This window comes from Maniola hyperantus, chromosome 25 (genome assembly GCF_902806685.2).
Source record: "Maniola hyperantus chromosome 25, iAphHyp1.2, whole genome shotgun sequence".
NCBI classification, from domain to species: Eukaryota; Metazoa; Arthropoda; class Insecta; order Lepidoptera; family Nymphalidae; genus Maniola; species Maniola hyperantus.
The window spans coordinates 1507345-1531268 of record NC_048560.1 but is presented as its reverse complement, the minus strand read 5'-3'; the positions used below and the strand labels follow the sequence as shown (position 1 = coordinate 1531268).

The window sequence follows — 23924 nt, the reverse complement described above, 5'->3', positions numbered from 1 at the left end:
GGCTATCACAGCTTATTAGTTACTAAATAATAATTTTAAGTGATAAAAGTTGACCCTGACTTCGCCAGACGGTGTCATGCGCCATGACAATAATATATTGGGAGCAATAGTTACATTTAATAATAATTTTCATATACATTGGATTCTAGCCAAGGACGTCCATATTAACGTTTTTCAACATACAGTCACCGCTAAATCAAGTACATAGTGAACGCATTGGCCTATTAAAAATTTTATTCATTGGTGACAGGTCTTGACGCGGAGAGCATGCAGCATAGCTGATGGACCGTGGACGTCCACTGCTATACCGAGGTCTTGTGCACTTGTGTCAAGTTTGTTTAAGGTTACACGTCTTACGCGCTTCTCCATAAAAACGTATCTAATCTAATCTAAATTAGCCTGTGCTGTCCCACGTCTGGGCAAAGGCCTCCCTCCGATCCTTCCACTATTTCCTATTTCGTGCCTCTTCAGGCCACGTAACTGTAAAGTAATAAAAACGTATTACGCCTATAATTATTCGATTATTATTGGTTGTTTTAGATCTAAAACTAAACCAGATAGCCATTTATTTATCGTTAGAATCCTTACATCATCCCGATCGACACTGTCTATAATTAAAAAAAACAATATGGCGGCTGTATGACGTAATTTTCAAATGTGAAAATTGTTACTTTATAGTTAATTTTTTGGCAGGGCAATCGTGTTTTTTCTTTTAATTTTAACCAGATGATGCTCAGGACTTTGACCGCGTGGATTTAGGTTCTTAAAAATCCCGTGGAACCCTTTGATTTTCCGGGCCTTGTCTATCTATCCCCGGTATGCAAGCTATCTCTGTACCAAATTTCGTTAAAATCACTTAAACGGATGAGCCGTGAAAACAAAGCAGACAGACAGACACACTTTAGTATGGAAGTATGGATGGATATGGATTACGAATTGTTTTCGAATAACGGCGATTACGCGCTGCACTTCCGTCATCCGAGTTCTATCCGTCATCCGTGAGGATACCAGCGATTATCTACGACGTATGTCATTAGCATCGTTCAACGCGCTTTTGGAAAATAATGCTCAATGGGTCCCCCATTTAATGATGGGTCTATAATACTGGTTCGGGAGTTACTGAAGTACGCTGAGAGCATTACATGAATATGTGATTCAATGTTCTCAGCGTACATATTCAAAATCCTTTGATCTTTTATCGTTTTGTATTTTATGTCTTTTTTCTTGTACCTTTATTTGTATTTAAATTTATTATTAATCATCTAGTTAGTGTAAGTGGCACTGCCGTTCTAATTAGATATAAAATAAATAAATAAATAAGCTACCTGTTAGTTATTTGAACTAACACCGAAGACCCGATAGGCAGATCTTCTAATTTTTAGGTTCGGAGAAGGAACAATGAAACAACGTACTTTTCAGCGGAGAGTGTGTGTATGTAACGGTTTATTTTGACAGTTCTTATATAGGTACAATTCTGACCATAGACTAATTTTAGGCATAATCTACATGATAGTTCCGATAGGCCGCGAACGCACTGTCAACTTAATAAGAAGCGTTGACACTACCATATACAAAACAAAAAGGAACGTATTTTCACGGACTCGGATCGGATGAATGCGTACGCGCCGCAATCGTTACCAATGCCATTCAAACATTTATAATTAGGTATTAAAGTCAGGTTGTGATTTATCTAGTAGGCAAGTGAAAACAAGCGCCGTTTGATCGCATCGCCAAAACGGAAAGCGCAGAACGCAAATCGAATCGCAAAGCAATAGTGATAGCCGCAGTTAAATTTAATGCACTGACCATCGTTTGTAGTTTGCGTCGTTAAACGTTTAAACACGGCACTTTACTAACGCCAACCCATTCACGTTTACGTTAACTATATGACGCCATGACAATGTTTTTGGACGGACGCGACCCTCACTTGTTTTAGGGTTCCGTACCTCAAAAGGAAACACGGAACCCTTATAGGATTACTTTGTTGTCTGTCTGTCTGTCTGTCTGTCAAGAAACCTACAGGGTATTTCCCGTTGACCTAGAATCATGAAATTTGGCAGGTATGTAGATCTTATAGCTGAAATTCGAGGAAAAATCTGAAAACCGTGAATTTGTGGTTACATCACATAAAAAAATTAAATTGTGGTCATGAACTAATAAATTGTATTTTCAATTTTCTAAGTAAGATAACTATATCAAGTGGGGTATCATATGAAAGGTATTCACCTGTGCATTCTTAAACAGATTTTTATTTATTTTTAGATATCATAGTTTTTTAATTATCCTGCAAAATGTCGAAAAAATACGACTGTAGTACGGAGCCCTCATTGTGCGAGCCTGACTCGCACTTGGCCGGATTTTTTTTATTCCGATACAAGTTAGTCCTTAACTACGATCTTACTTGGTGGTAAGTGATGATGCTGTCTAAAATGGTTACGGGCAAACTTGAAAGGAGTAATCAAATCAAATCAAATTGTTTATTCAAAATAGGTAGGTACATAACAAATTATTATAATTATTCAAATTACACTTTTTGAAAGTCGGTTGCCAAGTGCAGCTTGCAGACTTCTCACGATTTTGAGCTTTGAGAACATTGTAGGGAACTCTCTGACATGCAGGTTGTCTCACAATGATTTCAGTAAGCTATCAGAAGTTGAAGTGGCAACGGGCAGGGAACATAGTTCATACAACCAACAGACGTTGGGGTCCCAAGGTACTGGAATGGCGACCTCGTACCTAAGAGGCCTACCTGGCACAATTTTAAAAAGACCTTTTAAACAAATAAATCATTTCATTTCATTTCAAAAGAGGACGGACGACATCAGACGAGTCGCAGGGAGCCGCTGGATTCAGACGGCGCAAGACCGTGGCGTGTAGATGTCCCTACAAGCAGTGGCGTGCACAGAATTTAAAGCCAGGGTAGGCATTCGGTAGGATCATGTTTACTGGCAGGTCATAATGAAAAATATGCATTGAACTATTGCAACTGGGGTAAGCAGTGCATTTATGCCTCTATGACCTGCACGCCACTGCCTACAAGAGACCTATGTCCAACAGTGGACGTCAATCGGTTGATGATGATGATGTTAACTATAACATGAGCTATAGTTATAGCCTACTTAGTTAGCTATAACTAAACCATGAGACCTGTGTATGAACTTGGTTTACCAAGTACCTATAAAGCTAGGTACACAAAATGGCGGGCAAGTATTAGCACTAAAGCGCCCTACGCCATTGAACGGGTGTCAGATTTCATACATCGCGGCATACGCGTTAAAGAAGCGAGACTGCGCGAACTATAGACCTGAGATTAGTTTAATATACACTAGACAGGTATTCCAAAATGGTGATAGCCTAGTGGTTAAGATGTTGGCCTCCTAGTCAGGGGATCAGGGGTTCGAACCCGGGCACGCACCTCTAACTTTCCGAAGTTATATGCGTTTTAATCAATTTTAAATATCACTTGCTTTAACGGTGAAGAAAACCCCGTAAAGAAAACTGCATACACGAGAGTTCTCATATTATATGGGTGAAGTCTACCAATCCGCACTTGTCCATTGTGGTAGACTATGGCCAAACTCTTCTTATTCTGAGAAGAGACCCGTAATCAGTAGTGAGCCAGTGATGGGTTGATCATCTCCCCGATTGTGTAAGAAAAACGTATTCATCGTTATCGTAATCGTCAACAAATTCTGCCTTGATTCTGAATTTCTGATTCTGCTTTGATTGGTTGATTCGCTGTTTACGTTTTTTCACAGCCAATCAAAGGGTAGAATTTGTTGACGATTACGATAACGATGAATACGTTTTTCTTGCACAATTGGGGGCAGGCCCTTGATCGAACCTCCGACCTCCCGAATAGGAGGGGGCAGTGGCGTGCAGGTCATAGAGGCATAAATGCACTGCTTACCCCAGTTGCAATAGTTCAATGCATATTTTTCATTATGACCTGCCAGTAAACAGGATCCTACCTAACTAATGCCTACCCTGGCTTTAAATCCTGTGCACGCCACTGGGAGGGGGACATCGTAACCATTAGGCTTTCACGACTTTCATACAGTTGCGCTAGCATCAATATATTTTGCCTTGCGAAGAAAGTAGAAAATTCAAGTTTGCCAAGTGCAAACTTTAAGTAGTCCTCGCACGCGCATATACATATATATACTCGTAATAATAGTACATAGTGTGAACAAGGCGTGAAGGGCATTCGAACGGAAGCGCTGGTTTCTCTTAGGATGGAACCACACTACGCCCTTACACAATTATCTAGTTAGATAACACAATAATAATAATTAGTCGTAATGAGATTATAGTATTTACTTAATTAGTACTCTTATTATAAGCTAGCTGATGCCCGCGACTTCGTCCGTGTGGATTTGCATGGGAATAGATAAAGACCTGGAAAGTGACATAGGCTCCTTTTAATCCCGGAAAATCAAAGAGTTCCCACGGAATTTTTATAAAACCTTATTCGAAGTCGCAGGCATAAGCTAGTAATATTATACTTAGTAAAACTAATATAGATTTGCATGCTCAATTTTTAAAGCAAAACATAATATTTTCTGCAACCAAACTCTATAACACCTGTATGTTTCTGCAATATAAGTGATATGATTTGATAATAGTTTACTAATCCTGTAACACCCTATGTATGTTTCTGCAACATTAGTGACATGATTTGATAATAGTTTACAAACTCTGTAACACCCTATGTATGTTTCTGCAATATAAGTGATATGATTTGATAATAGTTTATGGCTCGTTCAAGTGACTAGTCACATCTTTGTGACACACACTGACTTAATCTACTTCCTTTGATAAAACCAACAATAAACTACAGCATTTGATTGTCAGCAGTCACTGGTACAGACTGAACGTCGCCTGCGGAAGTTTAGTTTAGTCTATAAATTTATTATTCAATTTCAATTTCAATTTTCATTTATTGCATTTCCATAAACTACATCATGTTAAGTATGTACAAAGTATTATGGATACCCAGTTTGGGTGTCGCAATTTGGTCCTTAGACCTTAGTTAGGGAGACCGATATTATTATTTATTTTTTGTTCGTCGTTTAGGAAATCATTTACGGCATAGTAGCCCTTTTCTAATAAAAAGTTTTTTAATATTCTGTTGAATTTATTTTCATTGTTTATGTTACGAATTTTGTCTGGTAAATTATTAAATATCTTTATAGACATTACGTAGGGACTCGAGGTATGCAGTACTAATTTTGATTGCGGAAAGTTTAAATTATTTGCATGTCTTTCGGGAAATCGACGGGATTTGATTACTTTTTTGTGTATAAGTGTATATTTCTTTTTACAAATTTGCATATTTCGAGGATATATATGGAAGGTAGGGTAAGAATTTTTAATTTTTTGAAATGAGGTAGACATGAGTCTGTAGTTTTTATATTGACTAGTATCAACATGGGGGTAATGCAATATCTTACTGTCATGTATAAAAACCTACCTACATTATTTGTTTACCTTTTTATAATAAAAAGATAATACAAGTGGGTAAGATGAAAAATGATATTGTTGTACTGTCATGCTACTTAGCTCAATAAACACGTTCTCTGCTTAAATATCGTATTATTTAACATAATAGTGGCGACGAGGCGCAAATTCGATTAAAATGGATCATAAAGCAGTGAAATTTGGTGAATTTAACCCTAAAATAGATATATGGGACAATTACATCGATCGATTGAAGTTTTGTTTTGAGGCTAACGGCATCATGTTGGATGGCGCAAAACGAGCCAATTTCTTTACTGTATGTGGAGCAGAAGTTTTTGAAACATTTTTAGCTTTGATTACACCAAGAAAAGCCAGTGATGTGACATTTGTGGAAATTGAAGCTATTTTGACAAAACATTACAGCCCAAAACCAAATGAAATTTCAATGTCATACAAATTCTATACACGGAATCAGAATACAAATGAAAATACATCCGAATATATTGCACAGTTACGAAAAATTAGCTCTAAATGTAATTTTATGGAATTAGAACGGATGTTACGCGACCGACTAGTGTGTGGCATGAAGGATCGTCGTCTACAGTACGAACTTTTAAAAAAAGATAACCTGCGTTATCAAGACGTCGTTGATGCCATGCTAGCAGCCGAAACGGCGGGAAAAGACTGCCACATGATTCAGTCATCTACAAGTACAGACAGCAGCTGCACAAGCTCAAACGGTGCAGCAGCCACTACAAATCAAGGTTCCTCAGTGGAAGCCATGGATATTAATGCAGTACAGACTAAGACAAACATACGACTATGTTACCGGTGTGGGGACCGTCATGGTGGGGAATGTAGATTTGTTAACGCCACTTGCCGATTCTGCAAGAAAATCGGCCACATTGAGAAGATCTGTTTATTAAAGAAGAAGTCTAAGAAGAGCATTAACTTCACCGATGATGAAATAGCTACACACTTGAATGGCCTTTACAGTATTCAATGTGATACTAAAGTAGCACCATTTGTGGTTGAAGTTTTATTGGAAGGCATACCTGTAATACTTCAGGTGGACACAGGCGCAAGTTTCTCAATAGTCAATGAACGCACTTGGAAGAAGATTAAATGCCAAAACCTACACATCATTCTCCAACCAGTGTCACTTACTCTACGCACATGGACAGAAACACCTGTCATGTTACTCGGCCAAACTAAGTTACAAGTTCAATACAAAGACATCAAATGTACCTTAAATATAATTGTAGCAAAAGGGGGTGGTCCCAATCTTCTGGGACGGGACTGGTTGACCCCGTTGAATATTGCACTAAATATTAATTTTATGTCGAATAGTGATCTTATGAACATTGACAAGACAATTTCTAAATACAGTGACATCTTCAGAGATGGACTTGGCACATTTACTGGAGATCCTATTACTATACATCTAAAACCTGACGCTACACCTAGATTTTTAAAAGCACGTCCGGTACCTTACGCTATCAAAGCTAAAGTTGAAAAGGAAATTGACCGCCTGGTGGCAGAAGGTGTACTACGGCCATTGTCCTTTTCAGAGTGGGCGACACCGGTCGTACCAATAATAAAGAAGTCAGGTGATGTCCGTTTGTGTGGAGACTATCGCAGTACTGTCAACCAAGCTACAGAGTCAGACACTTACCCTATGCCGACAGCAAATGAGGTATTTGCTACAGTTGCAGGTGCTAAGTTTTTTACAACATTAGACCTTGATAGAGCATACACGCAAGTAAAAGTTAGTGACAGCACATCAAAAATATTAACTTTAAACACATGCAAAGGTCTTTATTCAGTTCATCGGTTACCTTTTGGAGTCAAAGCTTGTCCTGGAATATTCCAAAGATTAATGACAGCATTGCTAGCAGGAATACACGGAGTCGCAGTTTTAATTGATGACATCATTGTGAGTGGCCCGACAATGCTTCTTATGCAACAACGACTCGAAGCGGTTCTAAACCGTATACAGAAGGCAGGATTTCATCTTAACAAGACCAAATGTAAATTTGCTCAGGAGAAAGTTGAATTTTTAGGTTTTGTGATCAATGGAGAAGGTATACACCCCGCTCCGAGCAAAGTGGAAGCCGTCTTGAAAACACCTGAACCTAAAAGTGTACAAGAGTTACAGGCGTTTTTAGGATTATACAATTTCTATGAAAGGTTTATACCTCACAAAGCAACTTTACTGGAGCCGTTGCACAGACTCCTTGATAAATCACAAAAATGGCGGTGGACTGAACGTGAACAAGAAGCTTTCAGTAAAGCCAAACAAATGCTTACATTTAATACTACATTAGTTCATTATGATTTGAATAAACCACTAATACTCACATGTGATAGTTCAGAATATGGTGTCGGGGCAGTGTTATCACATGTGATGGAAGACGGACAGGAACGTCCGATCGCAATGAGCTCTAGGACGTTAAATACACATGAAAGACGATACTCACAATTGGACAAAGAAGCTACCGCAATTATGTTCGGCATTAAAAAGTTCCACAACTATTTGGCTGGGAGGTCTTTTACGGTGATAACCGACCACAAACCTCTGCTTGGAATTTTTGATCCAAAAAGACCTATGCCATCTATTTTATCGCCCCGTTTGACAAGAATCTCTATAGCATTAACGGCACACGATTACAATATTGCTTATCGACCAGGAACTCAAATCGCCAATGCAGACGGTTTAAGTCGATGGCCTCTACCGGTGCCTGAGTTAGAAGAAGAACCTTTATATGAAATACTTCTAATGGCAGAAAAACTAGAAGATTTTCCTTATTCTGCTGTTGAGATAGCATCCGAAACTAAAAAAGACCAAACACTCTCACGAGTTGTTCACTTTCTACAATGTGGATGGCCAAACAAGGTTACAGATAGAAATTTACGAACCTATTGGCTACATAGAACAGAATTGTCTTTACAAGATGGCTGTGTATTACTAGGATGTCGTGTTGTTATACCACAGCCTCTTCGACAAAACATCCTACACATGCTGCACACTACACATAACGGCATTGTCCACACAAAGGCACTGGCCCGGAGTTATGTGTGGTGGCCACAGTTGAATGAAGACATAGATGAATTGGTCAGCAATTGTGCTAGGTGCTTAGAAAATAGACATATGCCTCCAAAATCTTCACACGAGTGGGTCATCCCTTCAAGGCCATGGTCTAGAATTCATATAGACTTTGCAGGACCATTTATGAATAAGAATTTTTTCATAGTCGTCGATGCCTTCTCTAGATGGCCAGAAGTGTTAATGGTAAACAACACAAATTCCACAACAGTGATTCACCATTTAAGGAATTTATTTGCTACTCATGGCATATGTGAAACCCTGGTATCTGACAATGCCACTTCTTTTGTGTCCAGTGAAATGAAATCGTTTTTAGAATCCAACAAAATAAAACATGTGACATCCGCACCATACCATCCGGCCACTAATGGTTTGGCAGAACGTATGGTACAGACAGTGAAGGAAAAATTACGGAAGATGGAGGGACCATGGGAAATAAAAATTCCGAACATGTTGTTAGGCCTACGCGTTACTCCATGCTGCACAACAAAGAAAAGTCCTGCCGAACTGTTGATGAATAGACGCCTTCGCACGCTAATGGATACCCTACACCCTGATAATATACAACACAGAAGAATAGAAAACCAAATCATGAATAACGCCCAACAAAAAACCAGAGAAACTAATGTGTCACAAAAGGTCATGTACAGAAACTACTCAAGCGGACCGAGATGGTTACCAGGGCAGGTTGTGGAGAAAAGCGGCCCGTCTAGCTACAGGATACAAACCGGAGATGGTGCAGTGTTAAGACGACATATGGACCAAATAATCAAAATAAAAAACAGAGAGGAAACTCATGACAGAAATGACAAAGAAAAAGAGGATGGGTTAGAAGGAGAGATAGAAAATGACCCTGCTATAGAAATACCAAGCTCTGAGACAGGCGAAGGAGAAATAGAAAATGACCCTGATCCTATAATTGAAATACCCAGCTCAGAGAGATGGGAAGAGATATTAGGAATACCTAAATCAGCAGAAATAGACATACCGGGGGGGAAAATTAGAACAAAACGAAATCTTCATAATAAAGTTCCATATTCTAGGCCCAGTGGTTCTAATGAGAATATTGATTGTGTTGATTTGAATGATTGATTTGTAAATTGTTTGTTTGTGTACTTAGTTATCAATTTAAGATGTTAAACTTTAATTATTGTGTATTACTTACTTAGAGGGAAGGTATGTCATGTATAAAAACCTACCTACATTATTTGTTTACCTTTTTATAATAAAAAGATAATACAAGTGGGTAAGATGAAAAATGATATTGTTGTACTGTCATGCTACTTAGCTCAATAAACACGTTCTCTGCTTAAATATCGTATTATTTAACATAATACTTACGTTACAGGCGCAGTGATAAATCCCAAGCGTAATGAGGGATTTTGGAGTAACTCCCAAGTGTAGCGAGGGTGTTGCATATAGAATTCTGAGTGAAGCGCAGGTGCCCAAGACAAAGACAGCATTACCCCCGCGTTCAATACTCTACTTTTCACACCTTAAAATCTAGGAGCAAATCATTTATTAGACTTTGAGCACTAATAATTTCCCGTATTAAAGTACTGCTGCCATCATCATCGTCACTCGACATATTAATTTCAAGTTAATTTAAATAATTAATATCAATAACACCACAATATGACATGTCACATAATAATAGTCTATGGTTTATGGTTTTATTCTATGATTAGTGCTTCTAGGGGGTGAAAGGGACAACTAAAAAATTCCTTATTTAAGGCACAGAATTTGGATGCCTTGCATTCCAAGCAAAAGGATGATTTTATTCAGTTATGGGCGCAGGGCCACTTGGTTTTCCATTTTTTATTACATGCTGCACTGGCAGAGAGCATGTGTATTGAATTATAGGCTTTGAGCATGCTCAATATGAGTATGCTTTTCACAAGAAAATGTAAACAGTTAAAGAGTATGCATATTTTAAGCATGATCAAATGTATGCTATTTTAATAGCATATCTATCTGTACCTTAATGGATTTCAGTGCAACGTTACAACCTGGCTAAATCATAATAATGGTATGACGTACTTTAGCTTTAGATATCGTCTGTAATAAGACATTGTCGAGCGAGTAGTGTGAAAATGAAGTGTAAAGATTCGTATAATACACTAATTGATGTCACTATTGTGATGCTGCGACGTCCTACGCATCGTGTCATGCTTAATCTTAGAGGGGCGGTCTATGATTGCCTCCGACTGAACCTCGACCTCCCGACCGCTCTATGATACTAATATTTCGTAATAGGTCACCAGTTACCACCAAAACAATAATACTTGACACACTTTCCATACCGTAAGGGAGTGACACAACTTCACATACTAGCTAAAGTTATCTCCCTCGCACTTGTACAAAAACACAAAAACTTACGAGACAAAAACTATTGTCAAAACTTTTGAAAATTATTTACACGCATCACGACGATAAAATACTAATTACTTATTTACTTTAAAACTTATGATAACTTAATGATTGTAGTCGTACTAACCGTGGCCAAGCAAACATAAATCCAAAACAGACGGCAAAGTGATGATCTCCGTGAAAACAAGACACAAAACACTACACAAAAACTTCTCTATTTTCACGTTATCACAATGTTAACACATAGGTAAACACGACATGCACAAGCCCGGGACACTGCAGGAACTACAATAATTGCACTTTAGTGTTTATTTACAGTTATTAACGTTTCACAAAACTCATAGTTCACGGGACGTCTGTCGCAGTCCAACGAGTTTCGGCCATTTTGTATTTTTGTATGATTGACACATTGACATTTCAGATTTTTTTAATGGCTTTAAAAAAGGTCTCTGGATTCTAGCTTTTTTAAGCATTGACGTTTCAGAAAAAGACAACACATGAGAAAACTCGTTTTTTTTTTTTTTTTTTTTTTTTTTTTTTTAATTTATTTTACGGCCCTGGATAACAGTCCTTTAAGGCCTGCTCGAAAAAGTTTAAACCACAGAGTTTCTATATACGGGAAACCATAGAATAAGAATCCACAGACTTAGATCTGTCTATGGTTTATTATTGATTGGTATTTTTTCTTTAGATTGGTTCAAATTCAAAATCCCGGTAACTTTAAATTTAAAAACGTGCTGATTCAAATACTTTGGATATCCAGGCAAAAATGTTTTACAATAAATTATTAATTATATTTCTGCTGCTCCTAAATAAAGTAGGTAACTAAGATAAAGATTATTTATAAGTAACAGCCGCCACCTGTGCCCTGTTTATCAAACGTTACAAGTCTTGTATTACAAGCGTTTCTCTTGTAAATTTGTGCATTTTTACAAGAATGCGTTTATCAAAACTACACTTGTAAACTACAAGCTACAAGTAATATCACTTGTAATACAAGTGTTTTTCACACTTGTATTTGTGGTTTTGTTCATCAAAAATGCCTTTGTAACTTGTAGCTTGTAACTTGTGACGAAAAAGTTGGAGAGCCTCCGTTGACTCTTAATTTATTTTACAAGTTATATGCAAGTATGATATTGTATAAAAGAATAATTAAATTATCTAGTACGTAGTAGTAAATCGGTAAAATAACTACAAAATAATTCAAAGGTGTAATTTTATCAAACTTATCAATGTTGCTCTTTTTAAATTTGACCAAAACGTGTCTCATATCATATACATACGAGTATGCTGGCATAATCTTTTTCGGCAGATACAAGTCCAAGCGACTGACATAGCAATAGTATCTCTTTCGACTCTGCTATTTTTTGGTCTTTAGATAATTTATCAGTAAATGCGCCAAATAAAATATCTTTTTTGTCACGAATTACTTAATTGAAAAATAATTGTAACTTTCGAATCAGTTTTTTGCGGTGTAATTCGAATAGCGAAAATTTTTTAAAGTCTATCTATTTTTACAAATTTTAAGTCTAACCTTAATTCATGAAAAGAATGTACCTATTATTTTTAATTTAAACTTTTTGTGTAGGTACTTCCTGTTGGTGTACCGAAATAGAATAGATAAAAGTAGGTAGGTAAATAAAATAAGAAGCAATAAGTTTTACAAATACATACATAGGTAATTTAACACAAAATTAAATTATTTGAAAAAAAGTTTTATTTTTAACAATAACTTGACTAGTAGACCGTAATTTCTATTTTATCGACATTTTATTACGGTTGAAAAATTATTTTGCAATTTAGCAAAAATAAAGTGTTATAAATTAAAAATACAAGTTCTACAAGTCTACAAGTCTTGTAAAATCCTACAAGTCTTGTGAAATTATTTGATAAACATAATTTACAAGAGTCTGTAAAAAAGTTCTTGTAACTTGTAACTTGTGAGCTTGTAGACTTGTAATGTTTGATAAACAGGGCACTGCTGTTTCGCTCCCGAGTCCCGTGAGAATTTCTCGGCTTTCTAAACTTTAAGTCCTAGAGTTTGTTGGAGTCAGAATTTCTGTTATACCTATCTGCGTGTTGATAATGTATTTAGATAGTAAGCTTCGATTCTAGAGATAAAGTTAGAGCAAAATCATGTTGGTTTTATTGACAGGTCAAATTACAAGTGATACATAGTAGAGAAAATCCATGGGAACAAAACATAAAAACAGCAATAAAGCAAGGTAGGTATTACTATTTTTCATTTATAGCACTATAATTTATTTATTATTTTAATTTAATGTTGTTTTTTTTAACTTTTAATTTAGATATAAAAAATATTTCTTTGTAGGTATATATACCGTTGGCTTCCTATTAAAAAACCCATTTATTTATTTCATTTTATTTTAACTCTACTAAACTTAAGAATCTATCCTTTTTTCGACGCACATGCAAACTGGAATAACTCCCTTCAGCGGTGTCGGTGTTCCCGTTAGATTTCTACATGGGGTTATTCAAGGGCGAGCGGACTAATAAATTCCTGAAAGGGCGGCAACGCATCGGTGGTTCCTCAATCATTTGGGACTGCAAATGCTCATAGACGGCGGTAATCACTTAACATTAGGTGGCCCGTCTGCTCGTTTTTCTAATTTAAACAAAAATAAATTATCTATTACTTACATTCAAAATTGGTAAACTGTTTCAGGCTTATCATCAGAATTCCCTCTTGACCTTAGACAAGTATTGGACGATGCTACGAATGTATTTGGAAAAGTAGTAGGAAATATGTTGTCAAAGAAACGTTTACTAGGTTTCGATGCACATAAATGGTACTGGTGACTCAAAAAATTAATACCTAACTTTTATTTCAACTTTTTAGTCGCGATAGCCTCCATAGATACATGGGTTAGGGATAGATAGGACATCCGCCTCCTATTCGGGAGGTCGAGGGTTCGATCCTGGCCACGCACCACTAACTTTTTGGAATTATGTGAGTTTTAAGAAATTAAATATCACTCGCTTTATCGGTGAAGGAAATCTGCATGCCTGAGAATCGCCATAGTGTTCTCAAAGGTGTGTGAATTACGCGAATCCTCACTTGGCCAGTGTGGTGGACTATGGCCAAACCCTTCTCATACCTACTGAGAGGTGACCCATGACAAGACACAATACTAAATTATTGTCTACCTACTAACAACAATTTCCATAGCTGGAAATGGGTCTTTTGTAGGGACTTCCACACACCATCTGAACCTAGAGGTTCCCCAACTTGTTAGAGGTTGCCAATTTACCTGGCAGGTTGTTGCCAATGCTGACGGGTTGAGGTCGACATTCGAGCACCTTGGACCCCAATTAACTATAATAGGTACCACAGTAATAATAAAATTGACTTATGGGAATCACTTCTGCTTAGTTTTTACCAGAGTGCTTAAACCATATTTTTTTATTTCGATACAAGTTAGTCCTTGCCTGCAATAACTTGGTGGTAAGTGATGATGCAGTCTAAGATGGAAGCGGGCTGACCTGGAAGGAGTATGGCAGGTTTTGTTAAACCCATACACCTTCGGTTTCTACACGGCATCGTACCGGAACGCTATATCGCTTGGGAGCACGGCTTTACCGGTAGAGTGGTAACTATAGCCACGGCCGAAGCCTACCAGACCAGAAATTTAGAAATCATAAAATACCAAACCCCTGCCGGGAACCGAACCCGGGACCTCTCACTAATAAGACCACAATTACCAAAGTACCTACTCTGTGTTTTTATAAATGAGCTGATATCTTGCAGTAGTGGTTCACAGAACAGTAGACTGACTTTATGTCTGCTTTGCTGGTCTATAATAGGAGTATTAATGCAAAATTTGATCCAAGATTCATCATCATCATCATCAACCGATACGACGTCCACTGATGGACATGTCTCTTGTAAGGATTTCCACACGCCACGATCTTGCACCGCCTAATGTCCCTCCACCTAGTGGGGGGTCTTCCAACGCTGCTCTTTCCGGTGCGAGGTCGCTATTCCAGCACATTGGGACCCCAACGTCTATCGGTTTTTCGAACTATGTACCCCGCCTATCGCCTCTTCAGCTTCGCCACCCGCTGAGATGTCGGATTACATATCTATTTGACGGATACTAACAATATTGTGCAAGAGAAGTTTTTAATTAGAGAAACAAAATATGTTCATTATTACTTTATTTTAGACAATATAGATTTTAACATTAATATATTTATACAATCCTGAGAATTAGGAATGGTTTATACAGATTTCATTTGTATACAGGGGAGCCCTTGAGTACATCAACCACATCACAAGAATGCCAGCAATCTAGAAAAACTGATGGTTACTGGAAAGATCGGAGAAATAACTCCGACCAAAATATAAGAGAAGTGGTTGACGCACCTACACACTACAGTGCGACAAGGATCTTTTGGCACACGGCCAAAAATGGAACTAACGCCGCCATCTTGTGACGTGTCACACTGCTTTAAGTAAAAAAATCTGAAATTCACTGTTTTTTAGGGTTCCGTACCTCAAAAGGAAAAACGGAACCCTTATAGGTTCACTTTGTTGTCTGTCTGTCTGTCAAGAAATCTACAGGGTACTTCCCGTTGACCTAGAATCATGAAATTTGTCAGGTAGGTAGATCTTATAGCTGACATTTTGGGAAAAATCTGAAAACCGTGAATTTAGGGTTAGATCACACAAAAAAAATTAAATTGTGGTCATGAACTAATAATTAGTATTTTCAACTTTCGAAGTGAGTGACTATAAGATCAAGTGGAGTATCATATGAAAGGTCTTCACCTGTACATTCTAAAACAGATTTTTATTTATTTTTATGCATCATAGTTTTTGAATTATCGTGCAAAATGTCGAAAAAATACGACTGTAGTACGGAACCCTCATTGCGCGAGTCTGACTCGCACTTGGCCGGTTTTTTTTAAATATTGTAGACCCATTCCATCACAATATATCCTGATAACAGATACAGTATAAATGAGTCTGCATCTTATAGCTATATTTAGCACTAGGTAAATATAGCTATAAGAAAAAAAACACACAAACACACAACACACCCACACACAGACACACACACACACATGCATACATATGTTGTGAACCACCTACGAGGTATTTTTACTAGTTAATTGAAATTAGTTTCATATAATTGTATTATATTGTAAAGCTTGTTTAAATTATTTGGTCTCTTCAAATGTACTGTTATAATTAATAACTATTTTTAAGGAATCTGTTAAACAAAATTGTAATCCTATTTGGCCTTATTTTAAGTCTGATAATGTAAAATTATATTATCTGTAACGCTGTTGATTACAAATAAATGAATAAAATAAAATGAAATAATATTTGAGCCCGTAAACATGTCCTGTCCATGGTCTATCAATGATTTTGCCAATTTCTCTTTCAGTAAAATTAAATAAAACTTACAGGATTTTCAACATTGACATTTTCAAATAATATAATATAAAGTCCCAAAAATTGCTAATGAGCGTGGCCGCCATTTTAGTGACGTCAGAACTAGACTTAAGTTTCGAGATGATGGTATATTTTTATTTCGGCTGACGCCAAAATAACGTCATTTCGATGTTAATGAGACATGGTTCAAGCGCAATAGCAATTTGCGGGACTAATATTCCTTAAAATATTAAGATAATAAGAGATATTATTTGCTGGCAACCTTTGTTCTACAACTATGCCCTTGTCATTGTCATTCAAGTGCCAAAATATGCTTGTCATACTGTATCTACAATGCAATCCACATGGCAGGAAGTAGAGAAAAACCGGCCCCTGTGCGAGTCAGGCTCGCGCAATGAGGGTTCCGTACTACAGTCGTATTTTTTCGACATTTTGCACGATAGTTCAAAACTATGATGCATAAAAATAAATAAAAATCTGTTTTAGAATGTACAGATGAAGACCTTTCATATGACACCCCACTTGATATAGTCACTCACTTCGAAAGTTGAAAATACTAATTCTACTAGTTCATGACCACAATTTAATTTTTTTTGTGTGATCTAACCCTAAATTCAAGGTTTTCAGATTTTTCCCCAAATGCCAGCTATAAGATCTACCTACCTACCAAATTTCATGATTCTAGGTCAACGGGAAGTACCCTGTAGGTTTCTTGACAGACAGACAGACAACAAAGTGATCATATAAGGGTTCCGTTTTTCCTTTTGAGGTACGGAACCCTAAAAATGGAAGAACAGCATAGCAGAGTTGTGTCGAAAGGGAACCACAATCTTCAAAGTTGAGGGAGCTATGCAGGACGAAAATACAGATTGCAAATGACATAGAATTCATTTCCTAATTATTATGGAACTAAACAGAGACAGACCCTTGTTAGATTTATAAGTTAATAAGACCCACCATGCTGCTCAGAATATTATGTTGGTTTTGTAATAACATTGACGGGCAATGTTTTTTCTAATTCTTGCTAATGTTGAAACTTTCTTGTTGTTATGACATTTCACTTCCTTGTTATGCCTTTCCAAGCTATATTTTTGATAAAATTTCCTACAACATATATGACATTCAAACTGCAAATCAGGCACTAGTCTGTGGTAAGGGTAACGCTGAGCATGCATAGATCGCTGCGTGGAACAAATAAAGCTAGCGTCACAATTAACACATTTATAAGGTTTAGTGTGGATATTAAGATCATTTTTTATGAATTTACCATTACATACTGTGCAAGATAAATTTTTGCATTGTGTATGTTTTACTATGTGTGCATTCAAACGACTTTGAGTACTATATTTTTTGTTACACCACTTACACACATTTCCATTTCCATGCATGAAACCTATATGTCTATTTAGGGATGTCTTATGACAAAAGTTTTTATCACAAATATCACAAGTGAATATGGCATCTGCTTGAGTCTTGTTCTGTTTTTGGCCACATCTTTGAAACCGTAGATGTCTGTTATATGCATTTTGGGTTTTATATACATGCTTGCATTTTTTACAAGGGAAATTAATATGGTGGCTTTGTTTGTGCTTACTTATAGAACGGTTGTTAAATGCTTTACCACATTCTGTGCATATTGCTTCTATGTGGTAATTATATGTATGTTCATTTAGCATTCTCGCCGATCCAAATAGTTTAGGACACTTTGGACATTTAATAGTTTTTGGAGCATGCAGTCTGTAATAATGACGGTTGAAATATGTTATGGCAGCGAAAACCCTCGAACAAAGTTTACACTGTACACTTTTCCCAACTCTTTCACACATATTTTCTAAAGCAATTTGTTTAGTATTTTCTTTTCCATGTTGTAGCTGTTTCTTTTCCTCTTCTCCATGTTTTAACTGTTCATTTTCTTCTTCTCCATGTTTTAGCTGTTCATTTTCCTCTTCTCTAAGTTTTAACAGTTTGTTTCTCTCTTCTCTATGTTTTAGCTGTTCCTTTTCTTCTTCTCCATGTTTTAGCTGTTCATTTTCTTCTTCTCCATGTTTTAGCTGTTCATTTTCCTCTTCTCTAAGTTTTAACAGTTTGTTTCTCTCTTCTCTATGTTTTAGCTGTTCGTTTTCTTCTTCTCCATGTTTTAGCTGTTCATTTTCTTCTTCTCCATGTTTTAGCTGTTCATTTTCCTCTTCTCTAAGTTTTAACAGTTTGTTTCTCTCTTCTCTATGTTTTAGCTGTTCGTTTTCTTCTTCTCCATGTTTTAGCTGTTCATTTTCCTCTTCTCTATGTTTTAGCTCTTCGTTTTCTTTTTTTCTATGTTTTAGCTGATCGTTTCCTTCTTCTCTATGTGTTAGCTGTTTGTATTCTTGTTTTCCATGTTTTAGCGGTTCATTTTCTTGTGGTTCAAACTCTATATTAATAGAAATTACGTTTTCTTCATTATTTATCTCTAATAAGATAGTGTTTAGCCTCAGTCTTGCAGTTTCTATAGAATTAATTTCACATTCAGTATCATAGCAACTCAAAAACTTTGAATCTTCATTTAACAAATACAATGTCTTACAAAATTCTAAATTCTCCTCTAAACTGCTTTTCAGGATATTTGTTACATTTTTTATGGTTTTAGTGAGGTATTCACTATTTTCTTTCACCATTTGTATGAATAAATAGCTTGATAATGCTGATTTAGCACACTGTGTGCATATGTAGGTAGTTAGAAAATCGGTGGAAACCTGAAAAATAAGCATTTAATTCTTAGTAAATAATAATAGTGGTATTCAAGTTAATATAATAGCTAAAGTGGTGATAGTATTCGAGGGTTCCACCCATATCACGCACCTCTAACTTTTTGTTTTGTTATGTGCGTTTTAGGCAATTAAATATCACTTGCTAACATTCCAAATTATGGGTAAATACAACTGACTACAGGCAAGCCAAAGGGGCTTTCCCTAACATAGACAAGCGACAAACTAACGAACTACTCCGCCTGGACAAACTTAGGAAGGTGGTGGGACTCATAACAGGGCACAGTCCACTAAACAAACACCTATTCGTTATAGGTGTCACCGACAGTCCTCTGTGCAGGGCATGCATGGAGGTTGATGAAACACCGACGCACGTGCTCCTAGAGTGCACGGGCGACGCAGAACAACGCGAGCACCATCTGGGTTCCCCAACCTCACTCCATGAAGCCCTCGACAACCTGGGCGGTCTACTTGGCTTCTGGAGCGAGCTTGGATGGCTGGAGTGAAGACTTAAGCAGGGAGGGGCAATGCACGCAACCCAAACGGAAAGGAAGTGTAGGAAAACATTGTGAGGACCCCTGCATATGCCTGAGTGTTCTCCATAATGTTCTCAAAAGTGTGAAGTCTGCTAATCCGCACTTGGTCGGCCTGGTAGTGAGCCGGCGATGGGTTAATGATGATAAATATGATGGCTAATGGCAAGCGCTTTTCGTTTACGACTAATATTATCAATCCTGGATAAAATCTCGGACCCTTTCTCTGAAGAGAGACAGCCTCGACATGCAGTTTAACATGAATGGACTGAAAAGAATACTTACGCCTGGAGAAAGTATAAAGTTTAAAATATCCACAATACTTCTTTCATCTTCAGTTTTCAGAATAACTTTGTCCGTAACATTCAAATAATTTTCCAAGTCATCAATGCTAGAAAAGCACAAAGTACAGAAACTCTTTTCCCCATTTATAAGATTTTGTAATATGTCTTTTGATTTCAATTTCATCGTTTACAATTTTGCAAATTGAAAAATAAATTGCAGCAATTCCCAAAAGTTATAAATCATAAAAATAACAAACGAGAAACCAAAAAACAAAACTAAGAGCAAGACACCTGTAGTATATAGTAGATAATCTATGAAGACACCGGAGCAAGACATGAGCAAGAGCCAGGTACACAGACCAATAACATATCCAGGTGTATCAAACTATCAATAATTAGTCTGTGAAGAGTATGTAATCACCACAGACCAATAACATCCATACATTACGAGACAGAGAGAAGAAACATTGATACCTTGACAAAGAATGGGTCCCTTAAGCCTTTTTTAGAAAATCTTGAAATTAAAGTTATCTATGGTAACCATCAAAATCAGAAAACTTTCTAATTTTTCAGGAAAAACCATGGAAAAACTGAATTTTTAAATAAATTATTCGTTAATTACTGATAAGATACTGATATGATAGTACGAAGATTTATTGCTACTTATGTGGGAAAAACACGAAATCTGCCTCTATGGTTATCATTTAAAAATTCTAAATTTGTATTTTGTTGTATTCTAAAATGGCGTCAGTCAGCAAGTTTCATTGAATTCTTGAACGAAAAGTTGTGAAAGCGCGCGTATTATTTGATTGAACGTTGGTTGATAAAAGTTGGCAATATTCATTATATCGACTTAAAATGTTAGAGGAGCCTAATTTGAGTGTTATTGTTTCTAATATTATCAGTGAAAATAGCTACAGCCATTGCAGGTTATGTCTTAAAGTTATTCAAGACCATTACGTACGTTTTGACGATGCGGTCGCCTTATATCCCGAAGATGCTACTATTCAATCTTTAGCGGAAGTTCTTACTAAACTTCTGGGTGAAAATGTAAGTACCTAATGCAAAATACTAAGTCCCAAGAGCTTGATGGTAAAAGTGGAGGTAAACACTAAAAATCATGTAATTTTGTTTACCTTCTAATTACCTCTTCTTCTATAATTTTACTCGCAACGTGCGTCGTGCGGGCTTAGGGTTTTAAAGGGTCCTGGATCCCGTTAAAGTCAAAATCCTCTCTTACTGTAAAATGTGGATCCTACCTATGTTATAAGATTTTAGAGAAAAATATTAAGTTGATCCACCAGTTTAAGCTGTGCTTTGTCTGAGAGTCAGTCACTACTGTTTAATCATTAAGAGTAGATTTGACAATTACATAAGAATTCCAAGCACCAAATATGATTTAGGTGAGGCCTAACTAAGGGTTTGGCCATAGTCCACCATGCTGGCCAAGTGTGGATTGGCAGACTTCACACACCTTTGAGAAAATTATGTAGAACTTTCAGGCATGCCAGTTTCCTCACGATGTTTTCCTTCACCATAAAAGCAAGTCATTTAATTGCTTAAAATGCACATGACTGAAAAGTTAGAGTCGGGATCGATTCCTGGACCCTTGTTTAGGAACCTGATGTTTTAACCACTAGGCTATAACCTACCTCATCATTCATCTGGGCTATCTATTAACTTTTAATATTAGATAACCCTGTATTTATTAACTACTAGATGATATCCGCGACTTCGTTGGCATGGATTTAGGTTTTTTTCAATTCAATTCATTTATTTAATCGAACAACAAAAGATCCATTAAGTGTTAGTAACAATAAAATATACTTAATAACTATGTTAATACTTAAATACTAAGGAGTTAGTAACAAAAATACTTAATCACTATGTTAGTACTTAATAACTAAAAGGGATTTAGTCCTCTGCACGACTTTCCCCATCCAGAGGACTATCCATTTTGTCCGCTATCATGCACAGGATTCTGTTGCTGTTTTTAAAATCCCATGGGAACTATAATTTTCCTAGATACAAAGTAGCCTATGTCCTTCCCCAGGATGTAACTCTGTACCTATGTAAATTTTATCAAAATCAGTTGATCTGTTGTGCCGTAAAAAGCCAGATATATAATATACACTTTCAGATTTTATAATATTAGTATGGATTGTAAATACTAAAAAACTGGCTGAATTGAGAACCACCTCCTTTTTGGAAGTTTTTTTAAATTTATTATAGGTATACGCTTGACCACACACCTGATGGAAAGTGATGGTGTGGCCTAAGATGGGACGCGTTTACCTAAAAGTTGCCTATTCGCTCAAGTTGGTTAAAAAGAGATAACCCTGTACCTACACTGGACAATATATAATAATAATAATATAATCTTTATTATCAGACATTACATCCATATTTACAATGATAATAATTTTAGATTTGTATGTAACTAATTTTCAATATAAAATTCGTTTTACGGTGCACCGGTTATGCATGTGTACGGCCCCCCCCGTGCCTCATAAATGGACTAGCAAAATTTGCCAAGAGGGTTTACAGTTTTTCACAATGGGTGTTACCTGCAACTTTTGAAGAGTTCTTCTTTTTACAGATTTGTGATGAAATCACCGGAATAGAAGCTGTGTGTCCTGACTGTGTGGACAACGCGCTTTCCTCAGCACGATTCATGGACAAATGTCGGCAATCTATATATCTCATAAACCAAGTGTTCGAAAACCTAACGGAAACTCTCAATGCTGATATTGATACAAGAGACAAAAACAAGACTTTATATTTATTCATCGAGAATGTAGAATCTAAAGCTCTGGTTGTGAAAAAAAAAAGAGGAAAACGAAATTTGAATACCATAAAACATCCCTATGAATGCCATGCCTGTGTTGAGTGTTTTGATACTATATCTGATCTCACAGCTCACAATTTAACTAAGCATGATATTTTTATGTGTACAATATGCTTGGAAAGGTTTGATAACGACTCCGACTTAACTAATCACGGAAGCCACAACCACAAATACAAATGTCCCGATTGCCCGCAGTACAGAAGCACAGAGGAAGACTTGCGCGATCATCAGAACGTGATGCATTGTGTCTTCATATGCAAGGAATGTGGCAAAACCTGTCAAGGTTTAGACAAACTACAAACACACGAAGAAAAACATAGAGTTAAAAGTGTTTGTCCAAAATGCGGAAAATCCTATACAACAAGGGAATTTTATGATAGACACGTTAAGCTATGTTTAGAAGACTTGATAGATCCTCACCCAATTAGGAGTTCTATGGCAAAGTCGTTTACATGTGAAAAGTGTGATAAGGCCTATAGCACACCGGGTGGTTTAAGAGTTCACGAAAGATTCGCTCACGGCAACGCCAAGCCCCATGTATGTAAAGAATGCGGTAAAAAGTTTACTGCACCGAGTTATTTGAAAGTTCATATGGTTAAGCATACAGGCGAAAGGAATTTTAAATGTGAAATTTGTAGTGGTAAGTTTGTTTCTAAAGAGGCATTGTTATATCACACGCGACGTCATACTGGCGAGAAACCTTACGATTGCAGGATATGCAATGAACGATTCGTGAATGCCTCTGCCAGAGCTGAGCATATAAAGTTCAAACACGTGGGCCCCACGTTAATGTGCGAGATTTGCTCACGGAAGTTTGTGACGACACATTTCTTGAAGCAACATATAAGTAGGCATCACGACCCAACCAGCAAGTTGTACTATGGCAGAAATATGATACCCCCAAACTTGCCTGTAGAGCAAAACATGAGAAGATTTATTATTTCTACTGAGAACTGAGTTAAACTATGATTTATTTTAAAGCCGAGGGTATTCTATTTTAATCCCTGATATCTAAGGACTCTATAGTGTTCCTTCACATATAGTGCAAGAAAAAACGAAAAAAAAAAATTATTTAAATATCCTGCGAAAACGCTTTCCTGACAATATGCCGCCTCATACGTCATTTTGACGTCGTTCGTAAACTTTGGTTGTTGACTATT

The 23924-nt window shown here is 36.8% G+C and overlaps 3 protein-coding genes and 1 long non-coding RNA gene across 6 annotated transcripts in view; 2 read left to right on the top strand and 2 right to left on the bottom strand.

Annotated features, from left to right (window-relative positions):
• RhoGEF2 (Rho guanine nucleotide exchange factor 2) overlaps positions 1-11337 on the bottom strand; it is a 213642-nt gene extending 202305 nt beyond the window's left edge. Inside the window, exon 1 of the mRNA XM_069507274.1 lies at positions 11064-11337. The gene's annotated coding sequence lies outside the window, so the exon portion shown is untranslated. The remainder of the gene's footprint in view (positions 1-11063) is intronic.
• LOC138404084 (uncharacterized) overlaps positions 1-23924 on the top strand; it is a 304112-nt gene that overhangs the window by 177657 nt on the left and 102531 nt on the right. The window lies entirely within an intron of this gene.
• On the top strand, positions 11634-23800 carry LOC117993776 (zinc finger protein 431-like). Of its 3 annotated transcripts, XM_069507211.1 has the most exons (4): positions 11634-11753; positions 13092-13161; positions 13623-13746; positions 22516-23800. In XM_069507211.1, the coding sequence occupies exons 3-4, from the start codon at positions 13744-13746 to the stop codon at positions 23719-23721; spliced, it is 1209 nt and encodes a 402-aa protein (XP_069363312.1). In that variant the 5' UTR covers positions 11634-11753; positions 13092-13161; positions 13623-13743; the 3' UTR covers positions 23722-23800. The 3 variants fall into 3 exon arrangements, with proteins under 3 accessions (XP_069363312.1, XP_069363311.1, XP_034837497.1); XM_069507210.1 differs by lacking the exon at positions 11634-11753 and having other exon boundaries at positions 12931-13161; XM_034981606.2 differs by lacking the exons at positions 11634-11753; positions 13092-13161; positions 13623-13746 and adding an exon at positions 20357-20966.
• Positions 15107-20292, bottom strand: LOC117993953 (zinc finger protein 37-like). The gene is made up of 3 exons (XM_034981830.2): positions 20241-20292; positions 19918-20207; positions 15107-19087 (listed from the first exon to the last, which is right to left on the bottom strand). The coding sequence occupies exons 2-3, from the start codon at positions 20098-20100 to the stop codon at positions 17324-17326; spliced, it is 1947 nt and encodes a 648-aa protein (XP_034837721.1). The 5' UTR covers positions 20101-20207; positions 20241-20292; the 3' UTR covers positions 15107-17323.

Coding starts and splice junctions, on each gene's coding strand:
- LOC117993953 (XM_034981830.2), bottom strand. CDS start 20,100: ATGAAATTGAAATCAAAAGACATATTACAAAATCTTATAAATGGGGAA. Junction 19,088..19,917: donor ACTTTATACTTTCTCCAGGC/GTAAGTATTCTT, acceptor CTTATTTTTCAG/GTTTCCACCGATTTTCTAAC.
- LOC117993776 (XM_034981606.2), top strand. CDS start 20,775: ATGTTAGAGGAGCCTAATTTGAGTGTTATTGTTTCTAATATTATCAGT. Junction 20,967..22,515: donor CTAAACTTCTGGGTGAAAAT/GTAAGTACCTAA, acceptor TTCTTTTTACAG/ATTTGTGATGAAATCACCGG.